The sequence below is a fragment of the Petromyzon marinus genome, assembly GCF_048934315.1.
Source record: "Petromyzon marinus isolate PM22_M1 ecotype Great Lakes invasive population chromosome 85 unlocalized genomic scaffold, UKy_Petmar_22M1.pri1.0 chr85_unloc.3, whole genome shotgun sequence".
In the NCBI taxonomy this organism is placed as follows: domain Eukaryota; kingdom Metazoa; phylum Chordata; class Hyperoartia; order Petromyzontiformes; family Petromyzontidae; genus Petromyzon; species Petromyzon marinus.
In genome coordinates this window covers 328,951-355,434 of record NW_027422648.1, presented here as the reverse complement: position 1 = coordinate 355,434, position 26,484 = coordinate 328,951, and the positions used below count along the sequence as shown (strand labels likewise).

Below are 26,484 nucleotides of genomic sequence, written 5' to 3'. Positions count from 1 at the left end.
ACAACTACAGATAGACACACACAGATAGACACACACAGATAGACACACACACAGACACACACTGGGACATCACCCACTCCTGGACAGCGTCGGTGATGTGTGGGACAACTACAGATAGACACACACAGATAGACACGCACAGATAGACACACACAGAGACTTACACAGATAGACACACACAGAGACTCACACAGATAGACACACACACAGATAGACACACACACAGATAGACACACACACAGATAGACACACACAGACACACACAGATAGACACACACACAGACACACACAGACACACACTGGGACATCACCCACTCCTGGACAGCGTCGGTGATGTGTGGGACAACTACAGATAGACACACACAGATAGACACACAGATAAACACACACACACAGACACAAACACAGATAGACACACACAGATAGACACACACACAGATAGACACACACAGACACACACTGGGACATCACCCACTCCTGGACAGCGTCGGTGATGTGTGGGACAACTACAGATAGACACACACACAGATAGACACACACACAGATAGACACACACACACACACAGACACACACAGACACACACAGACACACACACAGATAGACACACACAGATAGACACACACACACAGACACACACAGACACACACTGGGACATCACCCACTCCTGGACAGCGTCGGTGATGTGTGGGACAACTACAGATAGACATACACACAGATAGACACACACAGATAGACACACACACAGATAGACACACACAGAGACTTACACAGATAGACACACACAGAGACTCACACAGATAGACACACACACAGATAGACACACACAGATACACACACACACAGACACACACAGACACACACTGGGACATCACCCACTCCTGGACAGCGTCGGTGATGTGTGGGACAACTACAGATAGACACACACACAGATAGACACACACACAGATAGACACACACACAAATAGACACACACAGATAGACACACACACAGATAGACACACACACAGACACACACAGACACACACAGACACACACTGGGACATCACCCACTCCTGGACAGCGTCGGTGATGTGTGGGACAACTACAGATAGACACACACACAGATAGACACACACACAGAGAGACACACAGAGACACACACAGAGACTCACACAGATAGACACACACACAGATAGACACACACAGATACACACACACACAGACACACACAGACACACACTGGGACATCACCCACTCCTGGACAGCGTCGGTGATGTGTGGGACAACTACAGATAGACACACACAGATAGACACACACAGATAGACACACACACAGATAGACACACACAGAGACTCACACAGATAGACACACACACAGATAGACACACACACAGAGACTCACACAGATAGACACACACACAGATAGACACACACACACAGACACACACAGACACACACTGGGACATCACCCACTCCTGGACAGCGTCGGTGATGTGTGGGACAACTACAGATAGACACACACAGATAGACACACACAGATAGACACACACACAGATAGACACACACAGAGACTCACACAGATAGACACACACACAGATAGACACACACAGAGACTCACACAGATAGACACACACACAGATAGACACACACACACAGACACACACAGACACACACTGGGACATCACCCACTCCTGGACAGCGTCGGTGATGTGTGGGACAACTACAGATAGACACACACAGATAGACACACACACAGATAGACACACACACAGATAGACACACACACAGATAGACACACACAGACACACACTGGGACATCACCCACTCCTGGACAGCGTCGGTGATGTGTGGGACAACTACAGATAGACACACACACAGATAGACACACACAGATAGACACACACAGAGACTCACACAGATAGACACACACACAGATAGACACACACACACAGACACACACAGATAGCTACACACACACACACAGACACACACAGACACACACTGGGACATCACCCACTCCTGGACAGCGTCGGTGATGTGTGGGACAACTACAGATAGACACACACACAGATAGACACACAGATAGACACACACAGACACACACTGGGACATCACCCACTCCTGGACAGCGTCGGTGATGTGTGGGACAACTACAGATAGACACACACACAGATAGACACACACACAGATAGACACACAGATAGACACAAACACAGACACACACACAGACACACACACAGATAGACACACACAGACACACACTGGGACATCACCCACTCCTGGACAGCGTCGGTGATGTGTGGGACAACTACAGATAGACACACACACAGATAGACACACACACAGATAGACACACAGATAGACACAAACACAGACACACACACAGACACACACACAGATAGACACACACAGACACACACTGGGACATCACCCACTCCTGGACAGCGTCGGTGATGTGTGGGACAACTACAGATAGACACACACACAGATAGACACACACACAGACACACACACACAGATAGACACACACACAGATAGACACACACAGACACACACACAGATAGACACACACACAGAGACTCACACAGATAGACACACACACAGATAAACACACACACAGACACACACTGGGACATCACCCACTCCTGGACAGCGTCGGTGATGTGTGGGACAACTACAGATAGACACACACACAGATAGACACACACACAGACACACACACACAGATAGACACACACACAGATAGACACACACAGACACACACACAGATAGACACACACACAGAGACTCACACAGATAGACACACACACAGATAAACACACACACAGACACACACTGGGACATCACCCACTCCTGGACAGCGTCGGTGATGTGTGGGACAACTACAGATAGACACACACACAGATAGACACACACAGATAGACACACACAGACACACACTGGGACATCACCCACTCCTGGACAGCGTCGGTGATGTGTGGGACAACTACAGATAGACACACACACAGATAGACACACACAGATAGACACACACAGACACACACAGATAGACACACACAGATAGACACACACACACAGACACACACAGACACACACTGGGACATCACCCACTCCTGGACAGCGTCGGTGATGTGTGGGACAACTACAGATAGACACACACACAGATAGACACACACACACAGACACACACAGACACACACAGACACACACACAGATAGACACACACAGATAGACACACACACACAGACACACACAGACACACACTGGGACATCACCCACTCCTGGACAGCGTCGGTGATGTGTGGGACAACTACAGATAGACACACACACAGATAGACACACACACAGATAGACACACACACACAGATAGACACAAACACAGATAGACACACACAGACACACACACAGATAGACACACACAGATAGACACACACACACAGACACACACAGATAGCTACACACACACACACAGATAGACACACAGACACACACAGACACACACTGGGACATCACCCACTCCTGGACAGCGTCGGTGATGTGTGGGACAACTACAGATAGACATACACACACAGATAGACACACACAGATAGACACACACAGATAGACACACACAGATAGACACACACACACAGACACACACAGATAGCTACACACACACACACAGACACACAGACACACTGGGACATCACCCACTCCTGGACAGCGTCGGTGATGTGTGGGACAACTACAGATAGACACACACACACAGATAGACACACACACAGATAGACACACACACAGACACACACAGACACACACTGGGACATCACCCACTCCTGGACAGCGTCGGTGATGTGTGGGACAACTACAGATAGACACACACACAGATAGACACACACAGATAGACACACACACAGACACACACAGACACACACAGACACACACTGGGACATCACCCACTCCTGGACAGCGTCGGTGATGTGTGGGACAACTACAGATAGACACACACACAGATAGACACACACACAGATAGACACACACACAGATAGACACACACACAGATACACACACACACAGATACACACACACACAGATACACACACACAGATAGACACACACACACAGATAGACACACACACAGATAGACACACACAGATAGACACACACACAGATAGACACACACAGAGACTTACACAGATAGACACACACAGAGACTCACACAGATAGACACACACACAGATAGACACACACACAGATAGACACACACACAGATAGACACACACACAGATAGACACAAACACAGATAGACACACACAGACACACACACAGATAGATACACAGATAGACACACACAGACACACACTGGGACATCACCCACTCCTGGACAGCGTCGGTGATGTGTGGGACAACTACAGATAGACACACACACAGATAGACACACACACAGATAGACACACAGATAGACACAAACACAGACACACACACAGACACACACACAGATAGACACACACAGATAGACACACACACACAGACACACACAGATAGCTACACACACACACACACAGACACACACAGACACACACAGACACACACTGGGACATCACCCACTCCTGGACAGCGTCGGTGATGTGTGGGACAACTACAGATAGACACACACACAGATAGACACACACAGATAGACACACACAGATAGACACACACACAGATAGACACACACACAGATAGACACACACAGATAGACACACACAGATAGACACACAGATAGACACACAGATAGACACACAGATAGACACACAGATAGACACACACACACAGATAGACACACACACACAGATAGACACACACAGACACACACAGATAGACACACACACAGATAGACACACACAGATAGACACACACACAGATAGACACACACACAGATAGACACACACACAGATAGACACACACACAGATAGACACACACAGATAGACACACACACAGATAGACACACACAGATAGACACACACAAAGATAGACACACACACAGATAGACACACACAAAGATAGACACACACACAGATAGACACACACACAGATAGACACACACACAGATAGACACACACACACAGATAGACACACACACAGATACACACACAGATACACACACACACAGATAGACACACACAGATAGACACACACACAGATAGACACACACACAGATAGACACACACACAGATAGACACACACACAGATAGACACACACAGATAGACACACACACAGATAGACACACACAGATAGACACACACACAGATAGACACACACAGATAGACACACACACAGATAGACACACACACAGATAGACACACACACAGATAGACACACACAGATAGACACACACACACAGATAGACACACACACAGATAGACACACACATAGATAGACACACACACAGATAGACACACACACAGATACACACACACACAGATACACACACACACAGATACATACACAGATAGACACACACAGATAGACACACACACACAGATAGACACACACAGATAGACACACACAGATAGACACACACACAGATAGACACACACACAGATAGACACACACACAGATAGACACACACAGATAGACACACACAGATAGACACACACACACAGATAGACACACACACACACAGATAGACACACACACAGATAGACACACACAGATAGACACACACACAGAGAGACACACACAGATAGACACACACACAGATAGACACACACAGATAGAAACACACAAATAGACACACACACAGATAGACACACACACAGATAGACACACACAGATAGACACACACAGATAGACACACACAGATAGACACACACAGATAGACACACACAGATAGACACACACACAGATAGACACACAGATAGACACACACACAGATAGACACACACACAGATAGACACACACACAGATAGAGACACACAGATAGACACACACAGATAGACACATACAGATAGACACACACAGATAGATACACACAGATAGACACACACACACAGATAAACACACACAGAGATAGATAGACACACACAGACAGACACGCACACAGATACACACAGATAGACACACAAGCAGATAGACACACACAGACACACAGATAAACACACAGACACACACAGACACACACACAGATAGACACACACAGATAGACACACACGCAGATGGACACACACGCAGATAGACACACACACAGACACACAGATAGACACACACAGATAGACACACAGATAGACACGCACACAGATAGACACGCACACACAGACACACTCACCACTCACTACCCACCACTCACCACTCACCCACCAGTCACTCACCCCTCACTCACCCACTCACCACTCACTCACCACTCACTCACCACTCACTCACTCACCCACTCACCACTCACCCCTCACTCACTACCACTCACTCACCACTCACCACCACTCACTCACCACTCCTCACTCACCCACTCACCACCACCCACTCACCACCACCCACTCACCACTCACTCACCACCACTCACTCACCACTCACTCACTCACCCCTCACTCACCCACTCACCACCACTCACTCACCACTCACTCACCCACTCACCACCACTCACTCACCACTCACCCACTCACTCACCACCACCCACTCACCCCTCACTCACCCACTCACCACTAACCCACTCACCCCTCACTCACCCACTCACCACCCACTCACCACTCATCACCTCACTCACCCACTCACTCACTAATCACTCACTCACTCACCACCCACTCACCACTCACCACCACTCACCTTGCACAGTTTTTCCCAGGTAATCTCCCCTCCGCTCTTTGGTTATCACCTGCTGGTAAACCTACACATCAACAACATCAACATCATCAACAACAACATCAACAACAACATCATCATCATCATCAACATCATCAACATCATCATCAACATCATCATCATCAACAACATCATCAACATCATCATCATCAACATCATCAACATCATCATCGTTAACAACATCATCATCATCATCAACATCATCAACATCATCAAAAACATCATCATCATTATCATCATTAACATCATCATCAACAACACCATCAACATCATCTACATAATCATCAACATCATCATCAACATCATCATCAGCATTAACATCATCAACATCAATATCATCAACATCATCATCAACATCATCAACATCATCATCATCAACATCATCATCATCAAAAACATCATCATTATCATCATTAACATCATCATCAACAACACCATCAACATCATCTACATAATCATCAACATCATCATCAACATCATCAGCAGCATTAACATCATCAACATCATCATCAACATCATCACCATCATCAACAACATCATCACCATCATCATCATCAACATCATCACGGGTTAGGTCAGGTAAGGTTGTGCGAACGTTGTGGGAACGTTGTGGGAATGTCGTGGTGTGGCGTGCGAGGTCACCTTGCCAGTGGTGATGTTGTTGTCACGATACAAGTTGATGTCCAGGAAGCGCTCGTAGTTACCCAGGTCCAGATCCACCTCACCACCATCATCCAGCACAAACACCTCGCCTAGACACACACACACAGATAGACACACAGTCACACACAGTCACACACAGACACACACACACACACACACAGATAGACACACAAACAGTCACACACAACACAGTCACACACACACAGACAGACACAGTCACACACAGTCACACACACACAGATAGACAGTCACACAGAGACACACACACACAGATAGACAAACACACAGATAGACACACAAACAGTCACACACAACACAGTCACACACACACAGATAGACACACAGTCACACACAGACACACACACACACACAGATAGACACGCACACAGTCACACACAACACAGTCACACACACAGACAGACACAGAGTCACACACAGACACACACACACAGACAGACACAGTCACACAGTCACACACACACACAGTCACACACACACAGTCACACAGTCACACACACACACAGTCACACACACACACAGTCACACAGACAGACACACAGTCACACAGTCACACACACACAGTCACACACAGATAGACACACATACACACAGATAGACACACAGACACACACAGACACACACACACAACACAGATAGACACACAAACAGTCACACACAACACAGTCACACACACACAGACAGACACAGTCACACACAGACACACACAACACAGATAGACACATACACAGTCACACACAACACAGTCACACACACACAGTCACACACACACACACACAACACAGATAGACACACAGACACACACACACAACACAGATAGACACACAGTCACACACAACAGTCACACACAAAGATAGACACACACACAGATAGACACACACAAACAGTCACACACAACACAGTCACACACAGATAGACACACACAGATAGACACACACACAGAGTCACACACAGTCAAACAGACACACAGACACACAGTCACACACATAGACACACAGTCACACATAGACACACAGTCACACACAGACACACACACAAAGATCCCCCGTGTAGCCTGTAACAGACTGTAGGGGCAAGTGCTGTTAGCGAGCACCTATGAAGGCCGGAACGGTACACGAGGGGGTGGGTGGCCAGCACCACGCCCGACCGCCTTTGTCTCCCTAGTGGCGATGTTTACACACCGCTACACCAGGTACTCATTTGAGGCTGAGTCGACCTAGGGGAGGCCCAGGACCGGTTCAGATAATCGTCACTGGTGTTGGCCGTGAGCGGGAATCGAACCCGGGTCGCCAGGTTCATAGCACAGCGTAGCGCTAACCGGCATGCGGTGGATGGGCATGCGGGCTACATGACCCAGCCATCGCAGCCTTGCCCGCCGGAGGAGCTCACCGATGGGACCTTGCCCAGACCTTTCAAGGATTTGTGAGCTCCTCACACAATCCAGCCTGGTTAAACCCAGGATGGATCGTAGGCAGGCCGGCCTAAATGTTTCTAACCGGCGAAGATGTTCCATCAGGGGGGTCCACGTTTCGCAAGCGTAGAGAAGGGAGGGAATGACCGTGGCCGAGAAGACCTGAAGCTTAGTGCGGAGCGACAGACCAGGTAGCTTCCACACAGCGTTACGCAACCGATGAAAAGATATTGCCGCTCGACTGATTCGGAGTGAGACCTCTTCTGTTAAACCGGAGCCGGTCATAAGCACACTGCCCAGGTATGGGAAACTCTCCACTCTCTCCACAACTGCCCCATCACCGATTGGGAGTTGTGGGGGTGGAGTGTCCGATGGTACAAAATACCCAGGCAGGTGCTTAGTTTTGGTGGGGCTGATGGTAAGGCCCCACCTCTTAGTGGCACGCTCCAGTCTCAGCAGCAGCGTCTCCAACTCCTCCTCTGAATGAGCAGCTATTACCAAATCATCGGCATACATAACGTGGTTGAGCAATAGGGAGCCATCCCTTGACCGCACCCGGGCATCGATCAGCCTCCCATTATATCTGTACCATATGAAGATTCCCCCGGTACAGCTATTGAAGGCTTCACGAACTACGTGGTCAAAATAGATGTTAAATAATGTGGGAGCCAGAGGACATCCCTGTCGCACCCCAAGGTGAACAGGGAATGGCTCTGACTCCCGGCCACGTAGTTTTACCCGGGCCCGCTCACCATCATGAAGGTTCTTAATGATCGTGAGCAGAGGGTCAGGGACTCCAAAAGCACGAAGAACGACCCAGAGCCCAGGCCTACTAATGGTATCATAGGCCTTGACCAGGTCAATAAAGCAGAGATGTAGGTCTTGCTGGAATTCCCTACACCTCTGCTGTAGCAGACGGACAGAAAATATGGCATCTGTGCAGGACCGCCCTTTCCTGAAACCGCATTGGGGCTCCGCAAGCCTCTCCTCAGCGTGCCTGGCAAGGCGATGTTGAATAATCCTTGCCAGGACCTTTCCCGGCACACTGAGGAGTGAGATGCCCCTGTAGTTGTTACAGTCTGTGCGGTCCCCCTTCTTAAAGAGGGGGACCACCAGGGCATCCTTCCAATCCTGCGGAACCCGTCCAGTGGTCCAGACCGTTGTTATGATGTCATGTAGGGCAGTCTGTGCGGCAAAAACAACCCCCTACCTCCTCGCGGTGCCGGACAAGGCAACTCTGTCGTGGACAATGCTGTGGGGGGAGGTCCAATTCTGATTGGCTCCTCCCCCCATGGCGTCTGTGTCCACCACAGGGGCTAAACGGGGGCTCTGGACGGGTGCGAGGGGCTGGTAACCCCTCCACCAATTACCACTAAACCACAAATTAAATATCTAACTAATAAGCTTGTGCCGGAGGCCCCGGGGGGCCAGGCGTCTGTGACGTCTCCTGGCCAAACCCCAATTGGCGGAGCCAGGAGATTGAATCTCTACCCTCGGGGCTCCTCCAGAAACAACGAAAAGCCTAGACACACACAGACACACACACACACAAGACACACACACACAGACACACACACACAGACACACACACACAGACACACACACACAGTCACACACAGACACACACACAGTCACACACATAGACACACACAGACACACACACACACACACAAGACACACACACACAGACACACACACAGACACACACACACACACAGTCACACACACACACACACAGTCACACACATAGACACACACACAGTCACACACAAGACACACACACACACGACACACACACAGACACACACATAGACACACACAGACATACACACACACATAGACACACACACATAGACACACACACAGACACACACACACACACAAGACACACACACAAGACACACAGTCACACACATAGACACACACACACATAGACACACACATAGACACACACATACACAAAGACAGACACAACAACCGCCATTCGCCACTAAGTGGCGGTGACGTCACCACGACGCTTGTGCCAGGCCAAGACAGACACACAGACAGACACACACAGAGGCACACACACACACACACAAAGATGAAGACACAGATCCCCCATATAGCCTTAACAGACTGTAGGGGCAAGTGCTGTTAGCGAGCACCTATGAAGGCCGGAACGGTACACGAGGGGGTGGGTGGCCAGCACCACGCCCGACCGCCTTTGTCTCCCTAGTGGCAATGTTTACACACCGCACCAGGTACTCATTTGAGGCTGAGTCGACCTAGGGGAGGCCCGGGACCGGTTCAGATAATCGTCACTGGTGTTGGCCGTGAGCGGGAATCGAACCCGGGTCGACAGGTTCGTAGCGCAGTGTAGCGCTAACCACTACACTCACTCACCCACTCACACACCCACCCACCCACCCACTCACACACCCACCCACCCACCCACTCACACACCCACCCACCCACCCACTCACACACCCACCCACCCACCCACCCACTCACCCACCCACTCACTCACACACCCACCCACCTACTCACACACCCACCCACCTACTCACACACCCACCCACACACCCACCCACTCACACACCCACCCACTCACCCACCCACCCACTCACACACTCACACACCCACCCACCCACTCACTCACACACCCACCCACCCACTCACCCACCCACCCACCCACTCACTCACCCACCCACCCACCCACTCACACACCCACCCACCCACTCACACACCCACCCACTCACACACCCACCCACTCACACACCCACCCACCCACTCACTCACTCACCCACCCACCCACTCACACACCCACCCACCCACTCACACACCCACCCACTCACACACCCACCCACCCACTCACTCACTCACCCACCCACCCACTCACACACCCACCCACCCACCCACTCACACACCCACCCACCCACTCACCCACTCACCCACCCACCCACCCACTCACACACTCACTCACTCACCCACCCACCCACCCACCCACTCACACACCCACCCACCCACTCACACACCCACCCACTCACTCAGCCACCCACCCACCCACTCACACACCCACCCACCCACTCACTCACCCACCCACCCACTCACTCACTCACCCACCCACCCACCCACTCACACACCCACCCACCCACTCACTCACCCACCCACCCACTCACACACCCACCCACTCACTCACTCACCCACCCACTCACCCACCCACCCACCCACTCACCCACCCACCCACCCACTCACACACCCACCCACTCACACACCCACCCACCCACCCACTCACTCACTCACCCACCCACCCACTCACTCACCCACCCACTCACACACCCACCCACCCACCCACCCACTCACACACCCACCCACCCACTCACCCACCCACTCACCCACCCACCCACCCACTCACTCACACACCCACTCACACACCCACCCACCCACCCACTCACACACCCACCCACCCACTCACACACCCACCCACCCACCCACTCACTCACCCACCCACCCACTCACACTCCCACCCACCCACTCACACACCCACCCACTCACACACCCACCCACCCACTCACTCACTCACCCACCCACCCACACACCCACCCACCCACACACCCACCCACTCACACACCCACCCACCCACTCACTCACTCACCCACCCACCCACTCACACCCACCCACCCACTCACACACCCACCCACCCACTCACCCACTCACCCACCCACCCTCCCACTCACACACCCACCCACTCACACACCCACCCACCCACTCACACACCCACCCACCCACTCACTCACCCACCCACCCACTCACACACCCACCCACCCACCCACACACCCACCCACCCACTCACACACCCACCCACTCACTCACTCACTCACCCACCCACCCACACACCCACCCACCCACACACCCACCCACCCACTCACTCACTCACACACCCACCCACACACCCACCCACCCACCCACACACCCACCCACCCACCCACTCACACACCCACCCACACACCCACCCACCCACTCACACACCCACCCACCCACTCACACACCCACCCACCCACTCACTCACCCACTCACACACCCACCCACCCACTCACACACCCACCCACCCACTCACCCACCCACCCACTCACTCACTCACCCACCCACCCACCCACACACACCCACCCACCCACTCACCCACTCACTCACTCACACACCCACCCACTCACACACCCACCCACCCACCCACTCACACACCCACCCACTCACACAAAGATAAAGATCCCCCGTATAGCCTTAACAGACTGTAGGGGCAAGTGCTGTTAGCGAGCACCTATGAAGGCCAGAACGGTACACAAGGGGGTGGGTGGCCAGCACCACGCCCGACCGCCTTTGTCTCCCTAGTGGCAATGTTTTTATCCACCGCACCAGGTACTCATTTGAGGCTGAGTCGACCTAGGGGAGGCCCAGGACCGGTTCAGATAATCGTCACTGGTGTTGGCCGTGAGCGGGAATCGAACCCGGGTCGCCAGGTTCATAGCGCAGCGTAGCGCTAACCGCTACAATATCGCTCCCCACACACACACCCACCCACCCACTCACACACCCACCCACCCACTCACTCACACACCCACCCACCCACTCACACACCCACCCACACACACACCCACCCACTCACACACCCACCCACATCACCCACTCACTCACTCACCCGCCCACCCACCCACCCGCCCACTCACTCGCTCGCCCACCCACCCGCTCGCCCACCCACCCGCTCGCCCACCCACCCACCCACCCACTCACCCACCCACCCACTCACCCACCCACCCACTCACACACCCACCCACCCACTCACACACCCACCCACCCACTCACTCACACACCCACCCACCCACTCACACACCCACCCACACACACACCCACCCACTCACACACCCACCCACATCACCCACTCACTCACTCACCCGCCCACCCACCCACCCGCCCACCCACCCACCCGCCCACCCACCCGCTCGCCCACCCACCCGCTCGCCCACCCACCCACCCACCCACTCACCCACCCACCCACTCACCCACCCACCCACTCACCCACCCACCCACTCACTCACCCACTCACCCACCCACCCACCCACTCACCCACCCACCCACCCACTCACCCACCCACCCACCCAAACACCCACACACCCACCCACCCACTCACTCACCCACTCACCCACTCACCCACCCACTCACTCACCCACTCACCCACTCACCCACCCACCCACCCACTCACCCACCCACCCACCCACTCACCCACCCACCCGCCCACACACTCACTCACCCACTCACCCACCCACTCACCCACCCACTCACCCACCCACTCACTCACCCATCCACTCACCCACCCACCCACCCACTCACCCACCCACTCACCCACTCACCCACCCACCCACTCACTCACTCACCCACTCACCCACCCAACCACTCACCGTGCTCATAAGGAGAGAATGTCCCAGCATCAATGTTGATGTAGGGGTCTATCTTGATGGCCGTGACTCTCAGTCCGCAGGCCTTGAGAATTGTTCCTACAGAGCTTGCGATGATTCCCTTCCCGATCCCAGAGATCACCCCGCCGGTCACCAGGATGTACTTCATGCTGAGCTGCTTCTGTGGACAACCCTTTGGGGAGGGGGGGGGAGAGAGGGGGATGAGTGGGTGAGTGGGTGGGTGGGTGGGTGAGTGAGTGGGTTGAGTGAGTGGGTGAGTGAGTGGATGAGGGAGTGGGTGGGTGAGTGGATGAGGGAGTGGGTGGGTGAGTGGGTGGGTGAGTGAGTGAGTGGGTGAGTGAGGCGGTGGGTGGGTGAGTGGGTGGGTGGGTGGGTGAGTGGGTGGGTGGGTGAGTGGGTGAGTGAGTGGGTGGGTGAGTGGGTGAGTGTGTGGGTGAGTGGGTGAGTGAGTGAGTGAGTGGGTGAGTGGGTGGGTGAGTGGGTGAGTGAGTGGATGAGGGAGTGAGTGGGTGGGTGGGTGGGTGGGTGAGTGGGTGAGTGAGTGAGTGAGTGGGTGGGTGGGTGGGTGAGTGAGTGGGTGGGTGGGTGAGTGAGTGGGTGGGTGGGTGAGTGGGTGGGTGAGTGGGTGAGTGAGTGGGTGAGTGTGTGGGTGAGTGGGTGAGTGAGTGAGTGAGTGGGTGGGTGGGTGAGTGGGTGAGTGAGTGGATGAGGGAGTGAGTGGGTGGGTGGGTGAGTGGGTGAGTGAGTGGGTGAGTGAGTGGGTGGGTGGGTGGGTGGGTGAGTGGGTGGGTGGGTGAGTGGGTGAGTGAGTGGGTGGGTGAGTGGGTGAGTGAGTGGTGAGTGGGTGGGTGTGTGAGTGGGTGGGTGAGTGGGTGAGTGGGTGGGTGAGTGGGTGAGTGAGTGGGTGGGTGAGTGGGTGAGTGGGTGGGTGAGTGGGTGTGTGGGTGAGTGGGTGGGTGAGTGAGTGGGTGAGTCGCTACTAAGTAGTAGTATCTAGCTAGTAGTAGTAGTATCTAGCTAGTAGTAGTATCTAGCTAGTAGTGAGTAGTAGTATCTAGCTAGTAAGTAGTAGTAGTAGTATCTAGCTAGTAAGTAGTAGTATCTAGCTATTAGTAGTAGTATCTAGCTAGTAAGTAGTAGTAGTATCTAGCTAGTAGTAGTAGTATCTAGCTATTAGTAGTAGTATCTAGCTATTAGTAGTAGTATCTAGCTATTAGTAGTAGTATCTAGCTAGTAGTAGTAGTATCTAGCTAGTAAGTAGTAGTATCTAGCTAGTAAGTAGTAGTAGTATCTAGCTAGTAAGTAGTAGTAGTATCTAGCTAGTAGTAGTAGTATCTAGCTAGTAAGTAGTAGTATCTACCTAGTAGTAGTATCTACCTAGTAGTAGTAGTATCTAGCTAGTAAGTAAGTAGTAGTATCTAGCTAGTAGTATCTAGCTAGTAAGTAAGTAGTAGTATCTAGCTAGTAGTATCTAGCTAGCTAGTAGTAGTAGTATCTAGCTAGTAGTAGTATCTAGCTAGTAAGTAGTAACTAGCTAGCTAGTAGTAACTAGCTAGCTAGTAGTAGTATCTAGCTAGTAGTAGTATCTAGCTAGTAAGTAGTAGTATCTAGCTAGTAAGTAGTATCTAGCTAGTAGTAGTATCTAGCTAGTAAGTAGTAGTATCTAGCTAGTAAGTAGTAGTAGTGTCTAGCTAGTAAGTAGTAGTAGTATCTAGCTAGTAGTAGTATCTAGCTAGTAGTAGTATCTAGCTAGTAAGTAGTAGTAGTATCTAGCTAGTAGTAGTATCTAGCTAGTAGTAGTATCTAGCTAGCTAGTAAGTAGTAGTATCTAGCTAGTAGTAGTATCTAGCTAGTAGTAGTATCTAGCTAGTAGTAGTATCTACCTAGTAAGTAGTAGTAGCATCTAGCTAGTAGTAGTATCTAGCTAGTAGTAGTATCTAGCTAGTAAGTAGTAGTATCTAGCTAGTAAGTAGTAGTAGTGTCTAGCTAGTGAGTAGTAGTAGTATCTAGCTAGTAAGTAGTAGTATCTAGCTAGTAAGTAGTAGTAGTGTCTAGCTAGTGAGTAGTAGTAGTGTCTAGCTAGTAGTAGTAGTATCTAGCTAGTAGTAGTATCTAGCTAGTAGTAGTAGTATCTAGCTAGTAGTAGTAGTATCTAGCTAGTAGTAGTAGTATCTAGCTAGTAGTAGTAGTATCTAGCTAGTAGTAGTAGTATCTAGCTAGTAGTAGTAGTATCTAGCTAGTAAGTAGTAGTATCTAGCTAGTAGTAGTATCTAGCTAGCTAGTAAGTAGTAACTAGCTAGCTAGTAGTAGTATCTAGCTAGTAAGTAGTATCTAGCTAGTAGTAGTATCTAGCTAGTAAGTAGTAGTATCTAGCTAGTAAGTAGTAATAGTATCTACCTAGTAGTAGTATCTAGCTAGTAGTAGTATCTAGCTAGTAAGTAGTAGTATCTAGCTAGTAAGTAGTAGTATCTAGCTAGTAAGTAGTAGTAGTATCTAGCTAGTAAGTAGTAGTATCTAGCTAGTAGTATCTAGCTAGTAGTAGTAGTATCTACCTAGTAGTAGTAGTATCTAGCTAGTAGTAGTAGTATCTACCTAGTAAGTTGTAGTAGTATCTAGCTAGTAGTAGTAGTATCTAGCTAGTAGTAGTAGTATCTAGCTAGTAGTAGTATCTAGCTAGTAGTAGTATCTAGCTAGTAAGTAGTATCTAGCTAGTAAGTAGTAGTATCTACCTAGTAGTAGTAGTATCTAGCTAGTAAGTAGCATCTACCTAGTAGTAGTATCTAGCTAGTAGTAGTAGTATCTACCTAGTAAGTAGTAGTATCTAGCTAGCTAGTAGTAGTATCTAGCTAGTAAGTAGTAGTATCTAGCTAGTAAGTAGTAGTAGTATCTAGCTAGTAGTAGTAGTATCTAGCTAGTAGTAGTAGTATCTAGCTAGTAAGTAGTAGTATCTAGCTAGTAGTATCTAGCTAGCTAGCTAGTAGTAGTAGTATCTACCTAGCTAGTAGTAGTAGTATCTAGCTAGTAAGTAGTAGTAGTATCTAGCTATTCATAATAAACCTTTTTGGAGGGTTTGAAGGCGTTATTATTCATAAACGTGTCACAAAGCCTCCACCACGTGACACGGCCAACCAGCCAATGTCAACGCTCAGGTCTGCTGGCAACTTAAAGGCCTTCAGGAGACCGCTAATGCAAGCCCTGTTATTCCTACATTGACAGGATGGGGGCCACAACGCATCATCACGTGGCCCATCGTTTGGGTTTGACAGTTCCACTGATTAATATTACAGTTTTTATTCTCCTGAGCACGTTACATTCAGACACAAATGCTTTTTTCTTACACACATTCAACTGTTTTTGGAATTTGCCTATATATGTGTGTGTGTAAGGTTTTTAAGTAGAAGCTCCGAAGGATATTTTTGCGCCCGGGCTATTTATTTATAAACGTGTCTCGACAATAATATTACAATTTTTACTATATTTGTGTGTGTAAGGTTTTTAAGCAGAAGCTCCGAAGGATATTTTTCGCCCGGGCTATTTATTTATTAAACGTGTCACGACAATAATATTACAGTTTTTACTATATATGTGTAAGGTTTTTATAAGTAGAAGCTCCTAAGGATATTTTTCGCCTGGGCTATTTATTTATAAATGTGTCTCGACAATAATATTACAGTTTTTACTGTGTGTGTGTGTGTAAGGTTTTTAAGTAGAAGCTCCAAGCTATTTGTTTATAAACGTGTCACCACAATAATATTATTTTACTATATGTGTGTGTGTAAGGTTTTTAAGTAGATTCTCCTAAGGATATTTTTGCGCCCGGGCTATTTATTTATCAAACGTGTCTCAACAAACCCTCGGCCAAGCGAACACGGCCAATCAGTTAGAAACAACAACAGCCATTCACGCTGACACAAGGGGAAAACGTTTCACCACTTTAGCCCGCCAGTTTGAGTTTCAGCTGAAGAGTGGACCCACTACACTGGCAGTCTCGGGCGAAATGGCGTCTGACGTATTCTTGTCCATTTGCCAGCATCGGCGAAGCCATCCACAATGCCCTCCCGGTGTTAAATAATGCGGCTGAATGGCGATGTCCTCATCATCATCATAGTAGTAGTAGTTGTTGTTGTTGAACCCCATCACGATTCGAGATCAGAGGTGTCTGTGTGTGTGTGTGTGACTGTGTGTGTGTCTGTGTGTGGTGTGTCTGTGTGTGTGTCTGTGTGACTGTGTGTGGTGTGTCTGTGTGACTGTGTGTGTGTTTGTGACTGTGTGTGGTGTGTCTGTGTGACTGTCTGTGTGTGTCTGTGTCTGCGATGTGTGTCTGCGATGTGTGTGGCTGTGTGTGTGGCTGTGTGTCTGTGTGTGTGTCTGTGTGTCTCTGTGTGTCTGTGTGACTGTGTCTGTGTGACTGTGTCTGCGTGTGTCTGTGTATCTGTGTGTGTGTCTGTGTGTCTCTGTGTGTGTGTGTCTGTGTGTGACTGTGTCTGTGTATCTGTGTGTGTGTCTGTGTGTCTGCGTGTGTGTGTCTGCGTGTGTGTCTGCGTGTGTGTATCTGTCTGGCTCCACTCCCAATCAGTCGAGCGGCAATATCTTTTCATCGGTTGCGTAACGCTGTGTGGAAGCTACCTGGTCTGTCGCTCCGCACTAAGCTTCAGGTCTTCTCGGCCACGGTCATTCCCTCCCTTCTCTACGCTTGCGAAACGTGGACCCCCCTAATGGAACATTTTCGCCGGTGAGAAACATTTAGGCTGGCCTGCCTACGATCCATCCTGGGTTTAACCAGGCTGGATTGTGTAAGGAGCTCACAAATCCTTGAAAGATCTGGGCAAGGTCCCATCGGTGAGCTCCTCCGGCAGGCAAGGCTGCGTTGGCTGGGTCATGTAGCCCGCATGCCCAGCCACCGCATGCCGAAACAGCTTTTGTTCGGCCGGATCGAGGGGGCTAAACGGGCGCGGCACGGGCTAGAGAAGAGATGGAGTGACGTGGTACAGGAGGACGTGGAGCTGAGTGGACTTGCCGATGACCGGTACCAGCGGTGTCAAGATCGGCCTCTGTGGAGGAGGCTCGTGAAGGACGCTACTGGGCAGTTGGAGGCAGTCGCCCTCCAACATCAATGGAGGGCGGAGGAGCGACGCTCACAACAACGAGCGGAGCGCCGGGTGGCTAAAGCACAGCAGGTTGGCACAGTAGGGGGCACAGGTGGTGCATCAGCCAGTCATCTCAGTCAGTCGACCCGTGGCACCTGCTGGGTCTGCCCCGTGACCTCCTGCCAGCGGGCATTCGACACTTCACGTGGTAGCCTCAAAGTGCACATAGCCTGGCACAAGCGTCGTGGTGACGTCACCGCCACTTAGTGGCGAATGGCGGTTGTTGTTGTTGTGTGTGTATGAGTGTCTGTGTATGAGTGTCTGTGTGTGTCTGTGTGTGTAGTTATGTAATAAATGCCGACTCAAAACTTTGCTGACTGCACAAATTCGTATTGCTTGGCTCTTTCGGTAAAGTACCGTGGATAAGGAAAATTAAAATATTAAAAAATTATAAAAATTAAAGCCAAAATAAAACCACGCCTTTGCCATTACAACGCCGTGTTTTTATTTTGCTTTCATTTTTAATTTGATTTTACTTTTAATTTAAATTTCTAGCTAGGAGACTTTACCGTAACTTCGTGGATTTGTTTTTACTTTTAATTTTAATAATTTACATTTTTTATTTTCTACCTACGGAACTTTACTGAAAGGACCAAGAATAGTGAGGTATTAGCGTGTGACGGACCAGCCTGGAATTGTAATGTGTGTGTTGTGAACGACTTAATCAGTCACTAAATCAGTCACCCAGTCACTCACTCAGTCAGTCGCTCAGTCACTCACTCAGTCAGTCACTTAGTCACTTGCTCAGTCACTCGCTGTCACACACTCAGTCACTCACTCAGTCACTCACTCAGTCACTAACTCAGCCACTCACTCAGCCACTCACTCAGCCACTCACTCAGCCACTCACTCAGCCAATCACTCAGCCAATCACTCAGCCAATCACTCAGCCAATCACTCAGTCCGTCACTCACTCACTCACTCGGTCACTCACTCGGTCACTCACTCAGTCACTCACTCACTCACTCGGTCACTCACTCACTCAGTCACTCACTCAGTCACTCGCCCAGTCACTCGCCGTCACACACTCAGTCACACACTCAGTCACACACTCAGTCACTCACTCAGTCACTCACCCAGTCACTCGCCCAGTCACTCGCTCAGTCACTCGCTAAGTCACTCGCCCAGTCACTCGCTGTCACTCACTCAGTCGCTCACTCACTCAGCCACTCACTCAGCCCCTCACTCAGCCACTCACTCAGCCACTCACTCAGCCACTCACTCAGCCACTCACTCAGCCACTCACTCAGCCACTCACTCAGTCACTCACTCAGCCACTCACTCAGTCACTCAGTCAGTCACTCAGCCACTCACTCAGCCACTCACTCAGCCACTCACTCAGCCACTCACTCAGCCACTCACTCAGCCACTCACTCAGTCACTCACTCACTCGGTCACTCAGTCCGTCACTCACTCACTCGGTCACTCACTCACCTACACACCCACTCAGTCACCAGGACTAAAGCAGGAAGTTGTTCCCCAATTACATTCCTTAAATAATTATCAAATAGAGCAAGTCAAGATCTATAAGCAGCTTTGGGTCATCAAAATCGCATTGATTATATTGGTAAAAAGACAAAAATTGGTTTTCTGTATCGACACAAGCACTGCTTCGGTTTGTTATTGATCAAAGCTACAGCGATTGAAATCATTTGAATTCATCTCAGTCGATTCTCTTCACTAACCTTGGCTACTTCCGTGACCAGTTACATGCTGATCCCTCACACTAACATCATGCTAATCTCCCAGTTACACGCTAACTTCTGACCTTAACACCCTGCTAATCCAACACTTTAACACAGCAACTTCAATGATAAATTCTCCTGTTTGATACGTAAACTCTGACTTTAACGTAGCTACTTCCGTGACCAGTTACATGCTGATCACTCACACTAACATCATGGTGCTAATCTCCCAGTTACATGCTAATTTCTGACCTTAACACCCTGCTAATCCAACACTTTAAGACAGCTATTTCAATGCTAAATTCTCCTGTTTGATATGTAAACTGACTTTAACGTAGCTAATTCCGTGACCAGTTACACACTAATAACTCGCACTAACATCATGCTAATCTCCCAGTTACACGCTAATTTCTGACTTTAACACCCTGCTAATCCAACACTTTATCACGGCTACTTCAATGCTAAATTCTTCAGTTGATATGTAAACTTTGACTTTAACATAGCTACTTCCGTGACCAGTTACACACTAATCCCTCACACCAACATCATGCTAATCTCCCAGTTACACGCTAATAACTCACACTAACATCGTGCTAATCTCCCAGTTACACGCTAATAACTCACATTAACATCATGCTAATCTCCCAGTTACACGCTAATTGATGACTTTAACACCCTGCTAATCCAACACATTAACACGGCCACTTCAACGCTAAATTCCTCTGCTGATACGTAAACTCTGACTTTAACGTAGCTACTTCCGTGACCAGTTACATGCTAATAACTCACACTAACATCGTGCTAATCTCCCAGTTACACGCTAATAACTCACACTAACATCGTGCTAATCTCCCAGTTACACGCTAATAACTCACACTAACATCGTGCTAATCTCCCAGTTACACGCTAATAACTCACACTAACATCGTGCTAATCTCCCAGGTACACGCTAATCCCTCACACTAACATCGTGCTAATCTCCCAGTTACATGCTAATAACTCACATTAACATCATGCTAATCTCCCAGTTACATGCTAATAACTCACATTAACATCATGCTAATCTCCCAGTTACACGCTAATAACTCACAATAACATCATGCTAATCTCCCAGTTACATGCTAATAACTCACATTAACATCATGCTAATCTCCCAGTTACACGCTAATAACTCACACTAACATCGTGCTAATCTCCCAGGTACACGCTAATCCCTCACACTAACATCGTGCTAATCTCCCAGTTACATGCTAATAACTCACACTAACATCATGCTAATCTCCTAGTTACATTTCTAATTTATGACTTTAACACTCTGCTAATCCAACACATTAACACAGCTACTTCAACGCTAAATTCCTCTGCTGATATGTAAACTCTGACTTTAACGTAGCTACTTCCGTGACCAGTTACATGCTGATCCCTCACACTAACATCGTGCTAATCTCCCAGTTACATGCTAATAACTCACACTAACATCATGCTAATCTCCTAGTTACATGCTAATAACTCACATTAACATCATGCTAATCTCCCAGTTACACGCTAATAACTCACACTAACATCGTGCTAATCTCCCAGTTACACGCTAATCCCTCACACCAACATCGTGATAATCTCCCAGTTACACGCTAACTGACGACCTTAACACCCTGCTAATCCAACACTCTAACACGGCCACTAGCAACGCTAAATTCCTCTGCCGATACGTAAACACTGACTTTAACGTAGCTACTTCCGTGACCAGTTACACACTAATCCCTCACACCAACATCATGCTAATCTCCCAGTTACACGCTAATAACTCACACTAACATCGTGCTAATCTCCCCGTTACACGCTAACGTCCGACTTGAACACCCTGCTAATCCAACACTCTAACACGGCCACTAGCAACGCTAAATTCCTCTGCCGATACGTAAACCCTGCTCCCACCCGACCCGGCTTCAACAGACGCTGAGCAAGCCGCCCAGCGGCGTTCACCGGGAGCGCTGTCGTCCCGTACAGTTTCTGCTTCCTAGCCCGAGCAAGGCTGCTCGTGCCGAAGGCCGAAACGTCGCAGAGAGAGAGAGAGAGCGAGCGAGAGAGATAACTTTGGACTTCACTGCAAGCGCGCGCGCGTGTGTGTGTGTGTCGATTCGTTTTTCATTCCACGTGGTTGACTTTACCAAGACGAGGGGAGCCCCTTGGACGGCAAAGTAACCACTAGCCGCGGGCAACACTTAAACCGCTACCGAAATCAATTGAATGCCCTTGGTTTGGTTTGGCTGGCTGGCACCCTCTCTGGCCACCGCTGACTGGCTGCGTTTGGGAGAATTCCACGTCCCTCCGGATGTCCTTTTTTTTAAAAAAAAAGTCCGCAGCCGATGTCCCCGTCCCCAAAAGCGCGTCCAATACGATAACATTTACAGCGTAAGCGATTGATGCGATCAAGGACGTGATAGTAATAATGATGATAATATAAATTTGAGAAGGGGACAAAAACGACAAAGATCCCCCGTGTAGCCTGTAACATACTGTAGGGGCAAGTGCTGTTAGCGAGCACCACCTATGAAGGCCGGAACGGTACACGAGGGGGTGGGTGGCACAGCAACCACGCCCGACCGCCTTTGTCTCCCCAGTGGCGATGTTTACTACACACCGCTACACCAGGTACTCATTTGAGGCTGAGTCGACCTAGGGGAGGCCCGGGACCGGTTCAGATAATCGTCACTGGTGGTGTTGGCCGTGAGCGGGAATCGAACCCCGGGGTCGCCAGGTTCATAGCACAGCGTAGCGCTAACCACTACACCCACCCACCTACCCACCCACCCACTCACACACACACACACCCACCCACCCACTCACACACCCACCCACCCACTCACACACCCACCCACCCACCCACTCACCCACTCACACACCCACCCCCGGTTCAGATAATCGTCACTGGTGTTGGCCGTGAGCGGGAATCGAACCCGGGTCGCCAGGTTCATAGTGCAGCGTAGCGCTAACCACTACTACACTATCGGGGACACACACCACACACACACACACATTGTGCCCACCCTCCAAATAGTCAAGAAGGCTCAAAATGTCCCCACGGCCTTCGATTATCTTGCTAGTAAATAGATTTCATGTTCACACGATTGTCGTTGTGGTCGTACGATATTTGTACCCGAATCTCTGCCCTTGGCACGTACGCGATGAAACAAGGTGATAAAAAAACAACAACACACACACACTAAACAACGGAGCCAATGTGAATGCAATGACACTAAAATTATTATTCTTGGTTCTTTGGGGTAAAGTCACCACCACCACCACCATGTTAGAAGGGAAACAATAAAATAATAAAAATATAAAACAATAAAATTATTATTCTTGGTTCTTTGGGTAAAGTCACCACCACGTAGAAGGGAAACAATAAAATAATAAAAATATAAAACAATAAAATAATAAAAATATAAAACAATAAAATTATTATTCTTGGTTCTTTGGGTAAAGTCACCACCACCACGTTAGAAGGGAAACAATAAAATAATAAAAATATAAAACAAAAAAATTATTGTAAAACAATAAAATTATTATTCTTGGTTCTTTGGGCAAAGTCACCACCACGTAGATAGGGAAACAATAAAATAATAAAAATATAAAACAATAAAATTATTATTCTTGGTTCTTTGGGGTAAAGTCACCACCACGTAGAAGGGAAACAATAAAATAATAAAAATATAAAACAATAAAATTATTATTAACGTGGTGGTGACTTTACCCAAAGAACCTAGAATAATAATTTTATTGTTTTATATTTTTATTATTTTATTATTTCCCTTCTACGTGGTGGTGGTGGTGACTTTACCCAAAGAACCAAGAATAATAATTTTATTGTTTTATATTTTTATTATTTTGTTTCCCTTCTAACGTGGTGGTGGTGACTTTACTGAAAGAACCAAGAATATTAATTTTATAGTTTTATATATTTTTTATTTATTGTTTCCCTTCTACGTGGTGGTGACTTTACCCAAAGAACCAAGAATAATAATTTTATTGTTTTATATTTTTATTATTTTATTGTTTCCCTTCTAACGTGGTGGTGGTGACTTTACTGAAAGAACCAAGAATAATAATTTTATTGTTTTATATTTTTATTATTTTATTGTTTCCCTTCTACGTGGTGGTGACTTTACACCCAAAGAACCAAGAATAATAATTTTATTGTTTTATATTTTTATTATTTTATTGTTTCCCTTCTACGTGGTGGTGACTTTACACCCAAAGAACCAAGAATAAAAATTTTATTGTTTTATATTTTTATTATTTTATTGTTTCCCTTCTACGTGGTGGTGACTTTACACCCAAAGAACCAAGAATAATAATTGTATTGTTTTATATTTTTATTACTTTATTGTTTCCCTTCTACGTGGTGGTGGTGACTTTACCCAAAGAACCAAGAATAATAATTTTATTGTTTTATATTTTTATTATTTTATTGTTTCCCTTCTACGTGGTGGTGACTTTACCCAAAGAACCAAGAATAATAATTTTATTGTTTTATATTTTTATTATTTTATTGTTTCCCTTCTAACGTGGTGGTGGTGACTTTACTGAAAGAACCAAGAATAATAATTTTATTGTTTTATATTTTTATTATTTTATTGTTTCCCTTCTAACGTGGTGGTGACTTTACCCAAAGAACCAAGAATAATAATTTTATTGTTTTATATTTTTATTATTTTATTGTTTCCCTTCTACGTGGTGGTGGTGACTTTACCCAAAGAACCAAGAATAATAATTTTATTGTTTTATATTTTTATTATTTTATTGTTTCCCTTCTACGTGGCGGTGGTGGTGACTTTACCCAAAGAACCAAGAATAATAATTTTATTGTTTTATATTTTTATTATTTTATTGTTTCCCTTCTACGTGGCGGTGGTGGTGACTTTACCCAAAGAACCAAGAATAATAATGTTGTAAAGATGCAATTTGCCAGCGACACGTTGAGCCGTCTTCGAAATTGTTCAAATGTTGCATGGATACACTCGTGATGAACTTGATTATTTTTTTTTTAAATCATTCTCATTCCTTTTATTTTTCATTCTTTTACCGTTGGCAAATGTTTACAATCGACGTGACTTTACCGAAAGTGCTGTAGAATATTTTGTCAACGTGAGACGCGTTTTTTTTATATATATAACCGATTGGCCTTGTCGGATGCTGGGGGGTTGTGAGACACATTGATACAGAACGCCATCTCACCACACAAAACACCTCCATCATGAGCATTAAAATGCTCGCTAAAGCCTGCCACGTGTTAAACACTATCTAGCTGGTGA

General features: G+C 48.1%; 1 protein-coding gene across 6 annotated transcripts in view; it reads right to left on the bottom strand.

Annotated features, from left to right (window-relative positions):
• LOC116936942 (CTP synthase 1-like) overlaps positions 1-26,484 on the bottom strand; it is an 82,863-nt gene that overhangs the window by 40,602 nt on the left and 15,777 nt on the right. For all 6 annotated transcript variants that reach the window (XM_076059281.1, XM_076059282.1, XM_076059284.1 and 3 more), the window contains exons 2-4: positions 14,320-14,509; positions 7,438-7,547; positions 6,760-6,820 (exon numbers count right to left, since the gene is read on the bottom strand). In XM_076059281.1, coding sequence (XP_075915396.1) covers positions 6,760-6,820; positions 7,438-7,547; positions 14,320-14,485 — 337 coding nt within the window. In that variant the 5' untranslated portion in view covers positions 14,486-14,509. The remainder of the gene's footprint in view (positions 1-6,759; positions 6,821-7,437; positions 7,548-14,319; positions 14,510-26,484) is intronic.